Raw genomic sequence first — 20,413 nt, 5'->3', positions numbered from 1 at the left:
ACAGGAAAAACATGACATAGTACAGTTTTACGTATTAGTATGGAACAAAAACTGAACGGCAGGAAAGCTGAAACTATTTCCCAACTCATTGGTTCCTTTTAAACGTGTGTAGTTTAAACTAGTTAAAACACCAAATTACCTGTAAACCATGATTTTCATTAATTTACATCTTTTTAACAACGCATCATGTGTCACATCAGTTTGAATACAATACCTGTCAAGTTTGGGATTATCTTGCCTCTCCCTTTGTTGTTCATATCGTAGTTTCAATCCTTTAAACGTCTGCACATATTCCACATCTTCTAGAGCTTTCCAGTAGTTCTCTATAACATGAGCCGTTAACGATTTGATGTCTTCCTACAAGAAATGGAGAGAAAATCCATTTGGGGTTTTGATAAAATCTGGAAAAAAAGCTCTTTATTGACAATCATGTTTATCTACGGCTTTTGACTATGAAACATTTGATAAAGCAAAATTATACATAATTGTGATTACCATACCTCTAGACCATAATTCCCATTTTCTCCATACGTTATGCTGCCCATCAGGGTGGTGCTTTGGGCAACGCAAAACACATTCCGACAAAAGCATAGGGAGGCCCTTGTGCAGAGCCTCGGCGCACCTGGCCCTGCCACACGAGATCCTACCCTCCATCAGCTTACTAGCAGGCCCTGCCTATGTGGATGGAAAAGGGTTCATTTAGAATGAATGGAAGGTGCATACACAAAGGAGATCATTGCCTTGGAATACATCAGCCACTATGATTGTTAGGGTCAATTCTCAGAAATGTGCTAATTCCTCTCTACCTTAAAGAGACCCCCAGCACTCGCTGGACTCAAGACCTTTTACATTTTTAACCTGGAGCCAGTGAGACCTTTTTCCCCCACTCTCTCGTGTATTTTTCAGTGCAATAAACTTTCTTTTGGTTATGGAGACTGGCAAACTCCATAGGCATCCTCTTTTTACATTGTGACACATAGCACCTTCAGTGCAGTGACACAGTGAAGTCTTTCAGATTTCCCAAAGGTTTAAATACCTTCTCTTGGATAAACTACTGTTTCCAAGAGCACTAAAGTGAAATTGACTTTATTTACATTTGTAACTTTCTAGACTCAGCCCACACTGTCTTACAATAAGAGTGCTGGACGAGTTACTTAGGATCCCCTTTGTCTAGCTTCTCATCTAACATTTTTATGTGACCCTTTCTACAATTAATGACTGGTGGCAGTGGTTTACGTTAAATTAACTTTGTGTGTTTTTACCGCAGGCTGCGTTCGCAGCTGGAGTAAAGCACCCATGGGTGTCTATTTTGTCAAAATGGCCCGGTCGTCTTTTTTCGCCATTTCTTGCAGCAAAGGTCCTTCTTGAGATTTACTCTGCACGCCAAACCAGGTTTGGTCCTTTTAATCCTTTTGTCTTTGGCGGGATTCACAAGTGTAGTCCGCCTCTGGCTTCAGTATGTCTGGCAGGGGCAGGAAGTGAGGGAGGTGCCCGAAACTCCCTGTGCTTAATCCTCTTGGTTACAGGAATGCACCCAAAGATGATTGGCCGGCTGGCTGTCCGGCAAGGAGAGCCACCCTGGTGTGTGATTGACAGCTAGGCTGGAATGAATGGGAGAAATCTACATAAAAGGCAAGGCTTTTTGGCTTGGAAGGAAGAGTCGACCACTGACAAAGGAATCCGAATAACTTTGAAGAGATGCCTGCTGCAACTCCTGGACTGTTGGTTTGCCCGGTGAAACCCTGCTGCTGTGCTGAAGCTCCGAATTCGCCTCGCCTAGAGAAGCCCAGCAAGGACGACTTCTCCCCTTGAGTTGGGGGGACCAATCAACTCCAAAATGAACTCGTTTGGACATCCTCTCGAAGCTGGCTGTACTGCTGCTGGAACCGAGGGGCCAGGGAGAGGAACACCAAATCGAGCGGATCGCTTTTAAATCAGACCCGAGTGCTAGGACGATCCTCTGGACTTTCCTGATGCAGGACTGACCAAGCCTGAGCCACCTCAACAGAGTGCTGGACCCCAGAAGCAAGGAAAGTCTTAAGTGGTATACGAGAACCGCAGTGTTGCCATTTGCCGTCAGACGCGAGGAGCTGAAACGCCAAAGTGCCACGGAATTGAAGTTTGCCCATTGCTGTCGCCGACCGTCCCGTTGAAGGAGTCCCTAGACGTCCTCTCTCTTCTGCCCACGACTGTACCCAGGAACAAAATGATTTTCTGCTGATTGGAAGGAGCGTTTCATTTCTCCTACGAACGCTCGTGCTTGCAAGGTCCATCCCTCACAGCTGCACTGCGAGCAGAGCTCTTGCAGCCCATTCTGCTTCCTGGAGGGGGCGGACCCCTTCCTGAGCACGTGACACAGCACGTGACTGCCAGCCTGCACAAGTTGCCGGCACAGCCGCCCTTGCGGCGTATTTTCTGCTGATTGGAAGGAGCGTTTCATTTCTCCTACGAACGCTCGTGCTTGCAAGGTCCATCCCTCACAGCTGCACTGCGAGCAGAGCTCTTGCAGCTCATTCTGCTTCCTGGAGGGGGCGGACCCCTTCCTGAGCACGTGACACAGCACGTGACTGCCAGCCTGCACAAGTTGCCGGCACAGCCGCCCTTGCGGCGTATTTTCTGCTGATTGGAAGGAGCGTTTCATTTCTCCTACGAACGCTCGTGCTTGCAAGGTCCATCCCTCACAGCTGCACTGCGAGCAGAGCTCTTGCAGCCCATTCTGCTTCCTGGAGGGGGCGGACCCCTTCCTGAGCACGTGACACAGCACGTGACTGCCAGCCTGCACAAGTTGCCGGCACAGCCGCCCTTGCGGCGTATTTTCTGCTGATTGGAAGGAGCGTTTCATTTCTCCTACGAACGCTCGTGCTTGCAAGGTCCATCCCTCACAGCTGCACTGCGAGCAGAGCTCTTGCAGCCCATTCTGCTTCCTGGAGGGGGCGGACCCCTTCCTGAACACGTGACACAGCACGTGACTGCCAGCCTGCACAAGTTGCCGGCACAGCCGCCCTTGCGGCGTTAAGCCCTGGAGACTGTAAGGGCTGGAGATACTGTTTTGCTGTGATCTGTGAGTACACTGTTCTGGGCCTTCCCAAGCCAACCCAATTGAAGTTGTATTCTTACTACGAGGGTTTGGGGTGGAGAGTCGGACTCTGGCAGCTCCACAAGCCGTCGGGCGTTCCCTTCCCAGAAAATGACTATTACGCTGACACAACTCATTTACTAAAACTTTTATTTAATTGAGTGTGTAACATTGCTTTTTATTTTAATTCGCTCTTAATGCTAGGTTACATATATACTTCATAGGGTTTTTAGACAATGTACTGGTCTTTCAGAGTTTGATTTTCGCTATTTGTGCCATACTCTAACACTTGCATTTTTAAAATTTAAAAATTGCCTAGTATTTTTTGCTGTGTGTCTCTATGTCTAACTTCCCCTGACATCTAGGCTTATTTCCAGTGTATTTCTGGGTACCTTCTCTGACATAACTCTTATTTTCTTTCTCATTCTGCCTACTGTCAGGCTGAGGTTTTATCTGAATGACACGTAAGGGACTTAGAAGTCAGACTGCTATGGAGGTCTCACCTCCTTTGTCCCCTTCGCCCATTGTCAGTATGCCCTCCATGCCATCTACAGTTATTGTGCCAGAAACCCCCATTCCTATTGCTATGGGGAGTTCTGATGATGCTCCACTTCAGGCCCATTATAACCCTCTCCTTTTAAGGGACATAGCCCAGGCCCAAATTCATGGGAGAGAGAGGTCTGAGGTTTGCAATGCTATGGGTATCACTTTACGTAATACAGCTCATAATAACTGTATTTTCAATGGAATACATGACATTTCTATAGATACTCAGGAAGAACGTCTAGCTGCTACTCTTGCCTCCAATCTTTTGGTCGGGGTCAGTTTCTCAAAGACAAAAAGCAACATGGCATATGACAACAACCCTTTGCCTAATATCCCTCTTCCAATGATTGCCTCACTGAATCCTAGTATGCCCATACCCCCAGTCATGGTGGATGAATCAGAAGTTACTGTATCACAACTATTAGAGAAGAAGGACAGTGGGAGCGTTGTTATCTCTCACACTCAACCCTCTTTAGGATCCAAAGCATTACTCAGTGATATTAAGCACACATCTTCTTCTCACGTCAACCTTTCTACTAGTGTGGTGGGAACTCTCTTCTCCCCTAATGGGATCTCTTTGCCGTTCAAAACCCCTCTCAACAAGCCCCGTAACTCAATATCAAAAATAAAAATTAATCTAGGTACCCAGGGTAATCCAATCCAGGGGAAAAACATCACACATTTTTTTGGTAAGAAATCTGTTTCTAGCACTCTGGCTAAATCTCCTTACCCTCTTCCTCCAGTACATACCCCGGCCCACACTAACTTAATTAACGTAGCTAAGAAACTGGATATTGAAGATCTCTCAGTCCAGGATATTGACGATATCAGTATCATAGAATGTGCAGATAAGGCAATTGCTGATAGCCACTTGGACTCCCATCTTAACAAAACAAATAATGTAACACAACAAATTTGTGATGAATCATGGGCAGGTTCCCCTTCAGATCTCACTAACTTTATTGACGAGTATACTGAAAAACAAAACTGGTTAAAAGAAAGAGGTCTTCTTCCGGACTTCAAAACTGATCCGCCCAGTGAGTCTATTCTACATCATACCCTTAAAGATGTTGATGATAGAATTAAACTCTCCCATCCAACTATCTCTGCGTTGAATATGGTTCTGAGTTCCTTTGTGAGTCTCTATGATAACATCTGGTCAGAGGTTACATCCCATTCACGTATACTTTCTGAAATATATTCTAGGCTGGAGGGCCTAGATAGATTTGAAGATTTAGTAAAAATTATAAAAGAAGAAAATCAATTTTTGAACACTCAAGGTCTTGACCCTACCTCCTTCAATCCACCTTTGGCCCCTATACACGATTTTCATCAGGGGCCTACGGGGACCACGGCAACTACCTTAGGGGTGGTCCCCAACGCGGCCCCGGGTCTTCCGGTTCTCCAACCACTAGATCTTGATTCCCGGGGCTCTTCCTCTATGACTCCCCGAGCTGCCTTTGATGGTTTGCGAGAGGCTGACGACCCTACAGATATACTTCCCAGTGTCCCGACTGTATTCTCTACGGAAAGAGGAGAGGACAAAGTACAGGAGGATCTGCCAAGGGTATCCCTCAAACCCTTTATACAAGATCGTTCATGTGCAGGTGGGACTGCAGAGTCGGCCGTCCGTTCTAAAGGTGACCATATCGCATCCTTAGGAGAAAACATGATTATCCTAACTCCAGAAATCGCAGCAATTTCCTCTGAGCCCCCAGAGGAAAATTCCTGTCCAAAAGTCCTCCCCTGTCTAGGAAAGAAAAGGAAAATGAGCCAACAAATGAAGAAAACAAAAAATCAGAAGAATGTCAAAAAGATTACTTCGTATACTAATCAATTTTTCAAAAACCTCTTTATGGCAAACTCTTTAGTGCCTTCAACCACTGTTGCAGTTCCACAGGGGACTGATAACTCTGTTGAACCAATCCCCTCTTCCATTCATGTGACCACTCCAGATACCACCAATGCTCCACCTATTTTACCACCTGCATCTGTTTTAACGGATGCGGTGGGTATGTTGATTAATACCTCTGCTTCTATAGATGCGGGGCCAAGGACTGTTGGTACTGGTGAAATTGCAGTTTCTAGCATTCGAATAACACCTCTTACCGTACCAGCATCCACTAGTACCAACCCTGTAGCACTGCCAACTGATATTGTTGCAGCGGAGGCTATGGACTCTGCCCCAGAAGCAATTCTCCCTTCTACTTCTCTGGAGTCTATTTCTGGAAAAACCCTGAATCATCCGGACACTTCTCTAACTACGCCGACTGTTAATATGGTTAACATTGATATGGTTAAACATTTATTTCAGTCACTACTTGTTCCCAAGATCAGCAAGGTGACAGTGTCTAATTCCAACGTAAGCTTGTCACAGGACGAGGTTCCTACTACTCGGCTCTCTCCTTCTGACCCGGCATTCTTGTCTGCTCCTGAGGAGCCCCCTGTTAATATGGACTGCATTAAGAGGGATGGAGATATGACAGATCGATCAGACAATGTCTGATCGACTCTCCCCCCTTTTAACCTTGCTTCTCTTAGCATCTCAAATATGCGCATGTCTGCGGCTCGAGAAGCGGTCCCCTCTGGGTTTGACTTTGCCCATAATAAGAACGTTTCCAAATCTTGGGAAAGATTTCCACTGGGGCCAAATGTCAACCATAATAGGACTATACTAAGAGGGGCAAGGGGTTGTGATCTGGCGGCTGACGCCCTTGGTCACTTTACCAAAAAAATTACTGAGTCCTTACCTGTCTCTGCTACAACAAAAGTTTCTGGTGATGTTATACAGCTTTCCAGTCTTTGGGGCGAAGATATGCCAATCTGTTTAAATCGTGGTAACATACTTAAAATCTTTCACCAACTTCCTTCGCTTTCGCTTATCTCTAGCTATGACATAGATTGCATTTTATTCCCTTTCCATGATCGGGTAGATGTTAGTAATATTATTCTTAGATCGAAGGTAGTTTTAAACTTGATCATGGGGCATATGGAAGGGTTGAAGCAACTAGGATTTGAAGCAAAAATAGTGGACTCTTCTCAATTTGCCAAAAATAAAGGAGAGGGGGCTGAATATAGAGGTAATCTTACAATGGTCTACCATCCAGAAAGAACTCCCCCACCCCAACGGAGGCATTTTTTGCCCAAATCTAATGGAGACTCCGCGAGCTGGGCACATGTCACCGCAGGCTTATGGAAATGATTTAATTCCCGCTAAATCAGAATCCTCTTCGAAGGCCCGCCCTCTAAATAGCTTCAGTTTCTTTTCTTGGAACTCTAGAGGTAATTCCCATTTGTTCACGAACCTTGAAACGGTTGCCGTGATTAAGGCTTCGCATTGTTTTTTTCTCCAAGAAACTTGGCTACTTTCAACTCCAGTTCTTGATGGATTCGATATTTTCTCTCAATGTGCCAAACCTAGCCTGGGAGGCCGCGCATCGGGGGGACTCATTATAGGGGTAAGAACCTCCTTCGGCTCTGTTGCTAAGGAGCTTTCGGATACACCTTTTGGCTTTATGGCCTTAGAGGTGTTTTTTCCGGATTCTAATTGTTACTTTCTCTTGGTCAATGTTTACTGGCATATGGGAATCTCTCCTCTCGAATTGTTTCTGGAGAAGTTAACTGATACAATCCTTGCCTGGAGATATCTGCACCCCATGGGCAAACTCATTTTGGCGGGCGATCTAAATTCAGACTGCACTCTTTGTCTGGAATCCAATTATGATGACCTGGGCTTGGTTATGGAAGACGATCCACGTATAGGACTAAAACTTACATGGGGCCGATCTTGGAATCTGGCTTTGGATTCAATTGGCCTAACTTGTCTTAACAGCCATTATGATGCTACTAATCCTTCCTGCCCAACCTGGCGTAGATCGTCCTCATCTTCCACCTTAGACTACGTCTTTGTCGACCATTCCCTGATTCCATTTTCTTCTAATGTCGAGGTGTCCTTCAACTCATGGAGCGACCATGGTATTCTCCGGGTTCAATTTCTATGCCCCTTTTTCACCAAGCTTCTGCCGGAGGGTGGACCCACTCAGCTTTATACTGTTAGTCAAGGGACAGGGATAAGGTGGTCTCCTTTTAACATCAGTGTTCTTAATAACAAACTGATCTCTTCCCTTAACCACACCTCGCTCTGCTGGAAAATAGCAGTCTTTAACACCTCTTCTTTTGATAGTTTTCTCAATGTCTTACAGAGTAGTATTTATGGCCAGCTAAGGAAAGGAGTCTTCAAAAAATTTCACAACCATAGTTTCGACCAACAATTGGCCAATGTTAAGGCCCTTACTAAGAAACTTATTAGGGATGTTCAAGCCCTAGATATGGATTGGGCAGATAAAACAACAAAAATTAAAACCATTCGTCAAAAATACAAAAACTACTGTAAGCATAGAAAAATTACTATGATTCAAAATGACGCACAGTATATGCTTGCAGTACTAATAAAACGAGATGTGAGGGCTTTTTGGGCTTTGGTTTCCAGCCTTGATAACACATTGATGGCTGATCAGCTTAATGCAATCCCAGAGGCCAAATGGTTTGACTATTACTCTAAACTTTTTGATATTGGGGAGGAAGACTTGGCTTCGGATGCATTGATGATTTACCCATCGAATGACGCATGGAAACCAGTTTTTGATCTGGAGACAGTGTTCTGTCTTATTTCTAAGGCTAAGAAATCTAGGGCGCCAGGCCCAAATGGCCTTACGAACAATACATTCAAAGCCGAGCCCGAGATTTGGGCCAATCTACTCTTCCTGCTTTTTCAGGACGTAGTAAATTCCGGGAAGGTCCCTATGAGTTGGCATACGGCCCATATTGTCCCAATCTTTAAGAGAGGCTTACGCTCTGAGGTAAAGAATTATAGACCGATCTCTCTTATAGACGCGGACTGTAAGCTTTTTGCTTCTCTGCTCCTCTCCCATCTTAACATATGGATTAGGGACAATCATATTCTCCCCAAATACCAAACTGGCTTCAGGGCCGGCCACTCTACCAATCTCAATGGTCTTATTATAACTGCCCTTCAGACCTCTTCTTGGGGAAAATCCGATGGTCCTCTGTATGTCGCCTCAATTGATTTATCCAATGCATTTGATCTGGTCATTAGATCCAGATTATGGGAAAAATTAACTAAATGGGGCATCCCGGCGGGCCTCCTTTCTCTCATTATGGCCCTCTATGAAAACTCGGGGGTACACATCAGGCTCGATTTGGCTGGTACTCTCTCTAGGAGGATTAGGACGCGTATCGGGGTGAGACAGGGTTGCTCGTTAGCTCCCTGTCTATTTATCCTCTATTTGGCTGATGTGGATAACTTCCTGAAAAATGCAGGCATGGTGAGTGCTAAACTTGGGGACCTGAGATTCTCATGGTTGGCATATGCCGATGACTTTCTCTTGTTCGACCAGACCAAAGTGGGCCTGCAGAGGCTCCTGTGTAAATTTGAACAGTACGCACTGTTAAATGGGCTGAAGATCAATCCTGGTAAAACACGTATCATGGAATTCTCAAAGGGGAGAACCCGAAACAACAAAGTATGGAAAATGGGGGGAACAAACATTTCTCGAGTTAACAAAATCGTCTATTTGGGCTTTTTGATCTTGGCCCAACCATCGGTGATAGAACTGAGACGATTTCTTAGACAGAAACTGCTCCCTCTCATTTCCCAATCACGTACTTTGGAGAATAAATATTGTATGTTTTCCCTCAAACCCGTGGTAGACTTTTTCAAGGGTAAGGTGACTCCAAAGTTATTGTATGGTATGGAACTCCATTATTTTACACTTCTGCCCTTCTGGGACTCTCTTGAAGGTATTTACTGGAGGAAAGTTTTAAAACTGCCCAATTCAATTCCTACTGTTGCCATTAGATATGAGTTGGGTCTGGTTTCTCTACGAGCTAGGATTCTTTGGAGGGTTCTCTCATTGTTCTCAGCCTTGCTTTCCCCTAGACCTGATACTTTATATGTTGATGTGGGCCACATGATTTTTTCCCAGACACACTCGGGCCACAACATATATCTCCATCTTTTCTCCACTCTCTGCGATAAGACCCTGATGGACATATCCTCCGACAGGGATACATTACTTACAAACCCTAACAAGGTAAAGGAGTCTCTGTTCAGCCATGATTGGAGCAACACTATCGAAAAACTTCATGGTTATTCCTCACTGAGTGATCTTCAATTTGATCATAAGAAGAGAGGTGTGATGTCCTTTATTTTGATCCAATTTCCTAATAGACACTACCGCTCTCTTCTTATAAAACTCAGATGGAACCTTCTTCCCACTCGGGAAGTCCTACGTAAAAGGAAGAAGTTTTCTGATTTGGATCCCACCTGTCGTTTCTGCAAACTTTTGGGGGTCACTGAAACTTCTCGGCATCTCATTCTTGACTGCAAGGCTTTGACCTCTTTAAGGGACAAATATCTGGGCATTTTTAATGTTATGGGGCGACTGGGGGTAGACAATTGGATTTGGTCACAATGTCTCTCAATCTCGAACATCAAGGTTGGTCTGGCTGTGGCGGGCTTTATCAGAGCCCTTGACCTATATGCCCCTTTGGTCTGATTTCTGCTCCTATTCTTGGAACTATGAATTTTTTACTATATGAGCACAGTGTTTTTAATATGAGCAATGTATTTCATATTTTATACCTTGTATTTATTCTATCTGTTATTCTCTGTAACTAGTACTTTATATTGACTTGACTAATCTGAGACAATCAAATTTCAAATCTGAAACCGGTTGATTATCTATTGTCTGTCCCTTTTCTGTAAAATTTGCAAACTTTTGCAACTTATGTAAATCTGTAATTTCGTATTTCTTTAGCGGGCATTTTCTTTTTCTTTTTTTTCAAATGCAAATGCAAAGCAATGAATGTTTATCTTTTTTTTTTTTTTTTACTATTTTGTTTTTAATTATAAAGTTTGTTCTATTTGTAAAGGTTTTTTGTAAACCATATACAATAAAAAAAAAAAAAAAAAAAAAAAAAAAATGATTTGCAGATCCACAAAGGGACAGAAGCCAGCTGGAACCATTTCTTCTAACCAAAGGTACTGTACAGTCTGAGAGAACTTAGCTTTCGTTTTGTAGCCTTACTTGTTCTCAGTTGAGACTTGTCTTGGTTGCTCCTGTAGAGTTGCTTGCATCTACCCCTCACAAGCCTCCCAGCTTGCAGCCCTACTTTGATTCTACTTTTTTTACAAAGACTTCTAAAACATTGTGCAAGACTTTTACTTACCTGCAAGAAGTGCTTCAGCGCACCTAGACTTTTGCCCAATTGACTTTGGCTGGCCTGGCTCCCTGAATGACTTCTCTCCTCTGTGTGTTTTTACCCAAGGGTAAACTTACTTCGCATTTGGGGGTTCAAAAGTACCTGCTTGAGAATATTTGTGTGAGCTCGTCTTATTCTGAGTGTGCATTTTGGAGTGTATTTGTGTTACTATTATATTGCCAAGGTGAAGGCGCTCACCCCCCACTTCACCAACAAACTCAGAATAACTGACACATCCCAGTAGGGAATGAGACCAAGAGATTGGGTTGCGAGTTGCCAAAGCTTTATGTAAAATTCAGCATCCAGAGAACTCTGCTGGCTTGAGAGCACTCTGGCAAACAATACAGAAACAATAGGTTTTAAAAGGTTACAGCGTCATCCGTGATGATTTCTATACAGTTTACAAGTTACAATTCCATTGGTTAGAAAGGGGTGCACATATAGTTCTGTAAGGGCCAGCTCCACGGGATTGATTGGTGACTTGGCGGGAGGTTGGACATCACGTGGTTCAGCTGGGCCGGTCCGTGCAAGGTGAAGGTTGGGTCAGGTCAGAGAGGCGGCTGGTTCTTACTAGACTTACTATACACTTATTCTAGTCATGCAGTAAATAATGACCATCAATATATCTTTGAGTGAATATTAGAGGCCTATAAATTGTACACATGGGTTGGTAGTATTCCACTTTGAGTCACTCGCAATATGAGGGATGTGGGAGATGTGGGGGTCTTGCTCCTGCGGTAACCTGTGGGGGCCGGGATTGATAGTTGTTAGGTCTGGCACATCAGAGCGGGAGGGGGGTGGAGTGACGCATGTTAGTTGTGACAGGAGTCGAGTTTTATTGGGGGTAATCTAGGGAGGTCAACTAGGAAGGGTCACACTTCTGGTACATCAAAAGGGTTCCATGTCATTCCATCGCGGGATGTTTTTTCGCAGGGTTTACTGTGGATTTGCAGAAAAAACTCATCCAATTTTTATTTTTTTATATTCCCGAACGCCCACAATTTAAATATTTTTTTCACCCACCCAAAAAATAAATAAATAAAACGAGTTTTTAATGCAAAAAAATCGCGGTAAAAAACCCTGTGAAAAAACATCCCGCGATGAAAACGTCGTACCCATCAAAAGAATAGCTTTGGAGGGGCCCAAGTTCGACCAAGCAGTAATTTTCTAACAGCGGCGGGTGAGAGGTGCAGGAGCAGGTTTGTTAAGATGAACTACAAATCATGGTTCAGCTCTGTCACACACAGGACAGTGATCTCAGAGGAAGAGTGATAAGAATGCATTGTTTGCAACATCTTGTCTCAGAGCATTCGTGAGAAAGGGACTTGGGAGGCACAGGCGCAGGAGGAAAAAGGCGCGGGTTGTCAGTGCTCGCTGTGTGCGCAGCACTTCTGAGGGGTGAGGAGACTCTGCAATGCCAGAACGCAGCCTAGTCCAAAGATGGAGTCGAGGGTACACAAAATGGAGTCCAAGTGTGTCTTGCAAAAGCCCCACCTCTGCTTATGCCAGGGCCTTATTCCCATGGCTGCCGAAGGGCAACGGAGGCGTCCCCCACTAGTGCAAGAGCAAGTTGTCCCTTTCGTGTAGAATGTATGGGGAGGGCTCAACCGACCCCCTACTTCCTTACAAAGGCTTATTCAAACTGACTGTTAAATTAATAATCGTTTAATCAAGTAAGCTTGTGCGTGTGTTTATTTGGCTACTTGTCACTGTGAATCTCTAATTTACTGTTCACATTGACCCCTCTTGAGATAAGCCTGGCTGCTCAGCCACACTACCAACGTGTGTAGTACAGACTTATACCAAAGGTTGGGTTCCTATTGCCAGGAGGTCAAGGTTGCTGTACTGCACCAAAAGGGTACTGCTCCAAATCTTGCCTAACAATGATGAGCAGCTTTAAATTACTTACATCGGGGAACTTTTCTTCAATACTTGACTCATGGTTAAGAGTGGGTCAAGTTCACCTCCTTTGGGATTTTCCTTGCTTGGACAATCCCAAAGGAGGTGAACTTGACCCACTCTTAACCATGAAGGTTTAGCAGAACAGTTTTAATCGCCACCAAAAGTGCATTGGTCCACTGTAAACAATCGTAAGTCAAGTGAGGCCATAATCCTTTGACTTGCATAACATTCAGTGGTGCACTGTTCAATTAAATATGCAAATTATGTGTTGGCTCAGTTAGGAACTATGATCATTCATGAACAGTTTATCTGTACATCAAACGCAAGGCGCTGTAGAAATAAATCCTCAATACCCAATGACAAGTGCATCTAACCGGGTAGGATGTAAACGTAACCACCTGCTCAAAAGCCAGGCCACTGGGTCAATCTGCCCCTCCATATACCATTGACAGAAAGCATCCAGGAACTGTGATATTGTGTTCCGATACAAGGCTTCCTGGCCACCCAACTGATCACAAACGTTGTCTTGTGTGCAAGAAAGATGCCCATAGATCGCCTGACCAGAAACCAAGCTGCTAAGCTCTGTGATCGAGAGTAGGGAAGAAATACCTGGCCCTGTTGCTTCCCTCCAATGGGCCACCCTTTGAGGGAGAAGTCTGGCTGAGCACACAATCCACACCTTGATGGAAAACTAGACTCTTTGGTCAAAGCAGTGATCACGAGGATTAGAATACAAGCTGGAGCAGAACACAGAATTTTGTGAAGGGTAAAGCAGGGTGGGAGAGGTTAAGGTGTTGATTCATGTGATCGCATGGACGGAAGAGCACATCACACAGAAATAAAGCCATGACGCACCCAAGAGGAACAGAGTATCCTGTTCTGGTGGAAAATGAGCCTTAAGGGAGTCACTAGATTGATTAATGCATCTCCAAGTCCTCGGTTCTGGATATTTTTCTTCGGCTTGAAATGGTGACTGAAATATATCAATCTACTTGGTTTACAGGGTGATTTCTCCGAGTCATCTGGATACTCCAAGTGGTAGTATAGCTAGTAGTCAAGGCAAACTCTTTGGAAGGACAAGGATGGAAAGAAGGTACAGGAAAGAATCTTTTGGATATAGAATGCTTTTCTTTTTTAAAGTGAAACCTAACAAGGCCAGGAAAATGGTCAACTGGCCAGCAAAATCCAATAATACCCTTGGTGAAAATCAAAGGTCTCTTTAGAAGTAAATCCCCCCAACCTGCCAACCCACAACACATTTTATTTCCTTTAGGTTATCATTTAATTCCTAATGTTTAAGTCGTCGCCATTGTTATTCAGTGACCCACTGCTTTCCTGTGCGTTAAGTTTAAGGTCTGCACATGTTGGGCGGAGCAGCAACAAGAATCAAAAGAGAATGAGAGGACTCCACTGAAGAAGTCCAGTCACCAAATACACCTCACCAGCACAATGACTAAGAGTGAAGAGTGGAAATCGGACTATAGCAGCTGGGGGAGTCGCAGTTCAGGTTTGAACGTGGAGTGGTCTGCAACAAAGGCCAACAATGCCTGACATATAAAATCAAGACCCTCAGGGAGAGTTAATGGACTAGTTGCTGAAGGTTTGAAGTAGCACTGACTCCAAACGGCAAAGATGGGTTCCATGAGCAGCAACCAGCGATGTGTAATTTCACACTAGACAGACCGGGTGAGCAGCAAGTGATCCTGTAAGTGGAGGAATGGCACCAAGACTCCAGTTGAAAGTCAGGGACCAAAAATACCAAATAAGGTGGGGAAGGCATTCCGAGCCAGCAGAGTGGCGCTCAAACTTTCCAGTCAGAGGACACAGTTCACTACCAGCTGGGCAAGATCCGCAAGAGAAGATCCCAGCCTCCAAGTGGTGGAAAGAGTTCTCTTTTAGCAACTTTCCTTCCATATTCTATCGACTCCCAAATAATATATATATATATATGGGATACATTACTCACCGTAATCGTATTTCTGATGCTTGTATCTGCTTAGATTCACATGCTGTGCATAGGCCGACATCTAGTGGAAGCTGCGGAGTATTACAGTTTGTTTTTCGAAAGTCGAAAATGGGCGTCGACACAGGCGTGCCAGTAATACTATCCCTAGTGTGACGTCCACTGTACCCAAGATCCCTCACGCGTGTAGGATCCTCAGATTGTATTTTTTCTGACATGAGGAAGCATGAGGAGTAGCGTGAGTACAGATAATCCAAGCAGATAGACAGAAAAGGTAAGACTACAAGCAATCATGCGCCTTCTCTCGGAGGGGAGGAAGGGTGGGTCGCATGTGAATCTAAGCAGATACAAGCATCAGAAATACGATTACGGTGAGTAATGTATCCCTTCTGAGGCTTGTGGAATCTGCTTAGATCACATGCTGTGCATAGATTAGCGAGCAGTACCAGAAGAAGGAGGTGGGATGTGAGAAGGGTCATGAGCAAACAGGTGTCTTAGAACCGCTTGTCCCACTTGTGTATCTGTCTTGGAATGAGTGTCAATGCAGTAATGCTGAGTAAAAGTGTGAATAGAGCTCCAAGTAGCCGCTTTGCAAATGGTGTCGAGGGGAACATTTGCAATGAAAGCCAGAGTGGCACCAATGCCTCTAGTAGAGTGGGCCCTTGGCGTAAAAGGCAGAGTCTTGTCAGAAAGAGAGTAACACAGCTGTATACAGTTGATAATCCACTTCGAGATAGCGCCCTTAGAGACGCGATCCCCCTCTCTGCCTGTAGCTACGGAGACAAACAGTTGATCTGTTTTCCTTAGCGGTCTGGTTTTATTTACATAGTATAGGACCGCCCTACGCACATCTAGGGTGTGTAGTTTCACCTCAGCCGAGCTTTGCGGGTTCTGGAAGAAAGCCGGAAGCTCGATGGACTGGTTTACATGGAACTTGGATATGAATTTAGGTGAGAACCTAGGGTGTGTGCGTAAAACCAGTTTGTCCTTGTGGATAGTAAAGAAAGGATCCTGCACTGACAGAGCCTGAATTTCACTGACCCTTCTTATGGAGGTAATGGCTACTAAGAAGGCCGTTTTATAAGTCAGGTGTTTGAGACTACTTTTATGCATGGGTTCGAATGGGGGTCCCATGAGCTTAGCTAGCACCACGTTGAGGTCCCATCCTGGCGGTGGGTTCGAAATAGGAGGGTGAAGTCTCTTTACTCCTTCCATGAAGGCTTTAACCACTGGTACTTTCCACCACGAGACCTTGTTATGGGATGTGGTGTAAGCCGAGAGGGCTGCCAGGTGTACTTTCAGCGAGTTAAAAACCAACCCTGCATCCAGCAGGTGGAGCATGTATGTCACAACGTTGGAAGGAGTGCAATCAACCGGGTTGATTTGTTTATTCTGGCACCAGATAACGAATCTTTTCCACTTATCAAAGTAACAGTGCCTTGTATTTGGTTTCCTGGACTCCTTTAGAATGTCCATACACCTCTGTGGTAATTTGAGATGTCCAAACTCTATGACTTCAGGAGCCATGCTGCTAGGTTCATAGAGTTGGGTTCCTGATGCACTGTTTGACCCTGTTGCTGGGACAGTAGGTTGTACCAGGCTGGGAGTCTGATGGGTTCGCACACCGCCATCCTGCGTAGGTGTGGAAACCATGGTTGTCTCGCCCACATGGGAGCAACTAGGATGAGCGTCATAGATTCCTTGTTCATCTTGTACACCACCTTCCTGATGAGAGGAGTTGGTGGAAAAGCGTACGCAAACATCCCTGACCAGTTCATCCACAGGGCATTCCCTTGGGAGTCCGGCTGGGGGAACCTGGATGCAAATCCTGGGCATTGTTTGTTTTCGCTTGTGGCGAATAGGTCTATAGTGGGGAAACCCCACTGAGAGAAGAGATCTTCTACTACGTCTCTGTGAAGGACCCATTCGTGTTCTTCCGGGAGGGAGTTTCTGCTTAGAGCATCCGCTAGGGAATTGAGCTCCCCTGGAACATGTTGCGATGACAGGAAGATGTTCCGTCTGAGTGCCCATATCCATATTTTCTGGGCAAGCTTGGACAGATTTGGCGAACGAGTCCCCCCTTGCTTGTTCAGATAGAACATGGCTGTCGTGCTGTCCGTCCTGATCTGCACCGACAAGTTCAGTAGATGGGGCTCGAACGCCCTTAGCGCTCGGAATACTGCCAGAAGCTCTAGCAGATTGATGTGGTTCTTGGCTACTGAGTGAGACCAGAGACCCTGAGCTGTGTGGTGGAGATGGTGAGCTCCCCACCCAGTCAGGCATGCATCTGTAGTCACCACGGCTTGTACTTCGGGATCGTAAAAGGGTTTCCCCTTTGCGAGATTCTCTCTTGTCCACCAGTGTAGGCTCTGTACGAGTGTTGGCGAAACGACCACTAGATCGTCCCAATGACCACTTGCCTGAGACCACTGTTTCGCCAACCATTCCTGCATGGGACGCATGCGCAGACGCGCGTGGGGGACCAGGTAAATGCATGACGCCATCATGCCCAGTAACCGCATAGCTTTGCGTACTGTTATCTGTTGACCTGACTGATAATGCGGAATTTGCAGAAGTATATTCCGAATTCTCTCTTCCGAAGGGAAGGTCAATCCTTTCTGAGTATCTAGGATAGCTCCTAGAAACTGTTTTGAGGTGCTTGGCACCAGACTTGACTTTTTCTCGTTGATGGAGAAGCCTAATTCGTGGAGGAGGTCGATAGTCCTCTGAATGTTTGACCTGCAAATTCCTGGGGTTTCCCCCGTTATGAGCCAGTCGTCCAGATAAGGGTACACCGGGATTGCTTCCCTGCGTAGGTGTGCAGCCGCCACCGCCAGTACCTTGGTGAATACCCTTGGTGATGAAGCTATCCCGAAGGGCAGTACCTTGAATTGGTAGTGGCGACTGTCCACCTTGAAGCGCAAGTACTTTTTGTGCGCTGGGAGCATGGAAATATGAAAATAAGCATCTTTCATATCCAAGGTTGCCATGTAATCCCCCTTTTTTAGGAGGGGGATTACCTCTTGTAGCGTGGTCATACGGAATTTTTGGGGCTTGACATATTTGTTGGCAGGCCGTAAGTCCAATACTGGGCGCATTGTCAAATCTTTCTTTGGCACAAGGAAGTAAGTTGAATAGATACCCTTGTTTACCTGGTGTCCTGGGACGAGTTCTATCGCGTCCTTTTCTAGCAGAATGGCGATCTCCTCGAGAAGGATCCTTTGATGTTCTAGGGAGTGCACTCTTTGTCGTGGAGGATGATTCCGGGGACGCTGCAGTAGTTCTATACAATATCCTGCGGATACTGTTGACAGCACCCATCTGTCTGAGGTGATCCCTTCCCAAGCCTGGGTGAAGGTGGAAATGCGTCCCCCTACTGGGGTTGCGTGGCAAGGGACCCTGAACTGAGCGTCACTGTTTTGGTGGAGGCGTGCCCCCGCCCTTGTTGGGGCTGCCTCTGCCTCTTCCACGACCTCTCTTGTTACCCCTGCCGTAACTCTGGGTAGACTGCTGGTTGTTATTCCATTGTGTACCTTGTCCCTGGGCATAGTTGCCTCTTTGTGAATTTTGGCCGCGTGGGCGACGAAAATTATTGTTCCCCCTCTGGTTAGGGGGTTTGTTGGTAAGCTGGCCAAGGGATTTGAGAGTCTCATATTCATCTTTGGCATTTTTAAGTGCGTCTTCGACCGCTTTCCCAAACAATAGGTCGGGTTCCACTGGCTTGTCTATTAAAGAAGCCTGGGTTTCTGTCTTGAATCCCGACTGCCGTAACCACGCATGTCTCTTGATAACAGTACCTTCTGCTATCAATCTCCCTGCGTTGTCAGCGGCGTCGAAAGTTGCTTTTAAAATGCAACCAGACACGGCTCTCCCCTCTGCCGAGATCCGAGCCAGCTGGCCCTTTAGCGGTTCTGGAGCAGAGGCAATGAGCGCCGCGACTTCTTCCCATTGATGGCAATTGTAACTACCCAACAGGGTGGTGGAATTCGCAATCCTTGCTTGGTAGGCGGACGTTGAGGCTACCTTTCTGCCAAACCCGTAAAGTTTTTTGCTCTCCTTGTCGGGAGGAGCTTCTGATGAAGATAAGGGCGTGCCAGCCCTCTTTCTAGTGTTGGTCACCACTAGGGAATCTGGTTTAAGATGTCCCTTTATATACAGAGGGTCAGACTGGGCTGCCCGGAAAATCTTTTCAATTCTGGGGTTGACAGCTCTGGTGAGGTTAGGATTCACCAGGGAAGGATCTATTCTTCGTTGGATGGATTTGAGGATAGGGATGGTCTGAGCGACCGGTCTTCTCTCTCCTACAAACTCCTCCGCGAAGTCCCTTTCCTCCTGTACACCGTGGGTGTCGATGTGGAAGTGTTCCGCTGCTCGAGCGAGAACCTCGTTAAGGAGGGGCTGGTTATCAACTGGAGAGTCAGTAACTGGGGCTTCGCTTTGTACTGGGGAATCTACTCTGTAAATTTCCTGCTCATCTTCTCCCTCCTCCAGGTCCTCATCCTCTGCATAGTAATCTGTCCCGGTTTGTTCTTCCATAAATGCAAACTCCTGGTCCTCTTCAGGGAAAACTTGTCCCTGATAACTGGGGAGTGGAGTAGAATATGGAGTGGAGTAAGGCTGAACCTTGAAGGGTTCAGGTCTTTCGACCCGGGGCTCTTTACTTAGCGGGATAGGATCGGAGGAGCCTGAGGGTGTGGCCCCTTGAGGGTTATATGAAAGAAAGTGTTCTGGGTTCTTATCATAAAAATCAGCCAAGGAAGACATCCTAGACATAACCCTGTCTATGTCCTCACTGGACCATTCCCTGGAACAGGGTATTACTTTAGCGGGTGATTTATTTTCAAGGGTAGACTTGTGTTTGCTTGTCTGCTTAGGCTTTACAGGGGTGGAAGGCTGTGCTTTCCGCTGTTTCCCCCCTTCTCCGTGCGTGGAAAAATGTTTTCCCTGTCCCTTGGGGGCCCCAGAGACTTTCGACGCCTGGCGTCGAGGGTCTGGAGAGGTATCTGTGTGCTTCGGGCGTGGGGCCTCACTGATGTTAACCGCGGTCTCGGTATCTTGGAGCGCGGCCTGGGGGTGGAAGTCGTCTTCGTCTCCCGACGATCGAACTTCCGTTAGTGTGTGTAGCGAGGCACTCTTGGCAAGAGTGGATGATTGCCTTGCGTCGTGAGGCGATCTCGATCGAGAGCGCCCAGAGGACACCGAGTCGGACCGTTCTTTTTGTGCCTCTTTCCGGGAAGTCGACGTCGTCGAGGTCCGGTTGGTCTTAGTGTGTTTAGTGTGTGTTAGGTGTGTAGCGCTTGCGTCGCCGGGGGTCTTCCCCATAGCCGCCCTGCCGGACGACCTTCCGAGGTCGGGGACCTGCGCTCGTCGGCTGTCTTTCGACGCCGTAATGCCCTCGCCGTCCGAAAGTACGGCGTCGCTGCCATCGCTGAAGGCGCCCTCCGCTGCCATGGCCTCCTGCCTGGCGTGGTGGGCCCAACGCTTTGTCGAACGGTCCTTAAGTGTCTTAGGTTTAAACCTACTACACGCTCTGCAGTTCGCTTCGGGGTGATCCCTCGGCAAGCAGAGATTGCACGTGGCGTGCCTGTCGACCCAAGGGTATTTGCGATTGCACTTGGGGCAGAATTGAAAAGGGGTACCCT

At 46.2% G+C, this 20,413-nt stretch overlaps 1 protein-coding gene across 2 annotated transcripts in view; it reads right to left on the bottom strand.

Moving 5' to 3' along the window:
- PPP4R3A (protein phosphatase 4 regulatory subunit 3A) overlaps positions 1-20,413 on the bottom strand; it is a 547,019-nt gene that overhangs the window by 103,155 nt on the left and 423,451 nt on the right. For both annotated transcript variants that reach the window (XM_069637435.1, XM_069637437.1), the window contains exon 12: positions 215-357. In XM_069637435.1, coding sequence (XP_069493536.1) covers positions 215-357 — 143 coding nt within the window. The remainder of the gene's footprint in view (positions 1-214; positions 358-20,413) is intronic.

Source organism: Ambystoma mexicanum, chromosome 14 (assembly GCF_040938575.1).
Source record: "Ambystoma mexicanum isolate Mex_15411 chromosome 14, UKY_AmexF1_1, whole genome shotgun sequence".
Classification (NCBI taxonomy): domain Eukaryota; kingdom Metazoa; phylum Chordata; class Amphibia; order Caudata; family Ambystomatidae; genus Ambystoma; species Ambystoma mexicanum.
This window is presented reverse-complemented; position numbering and strand designations above follow the sequence as displayed.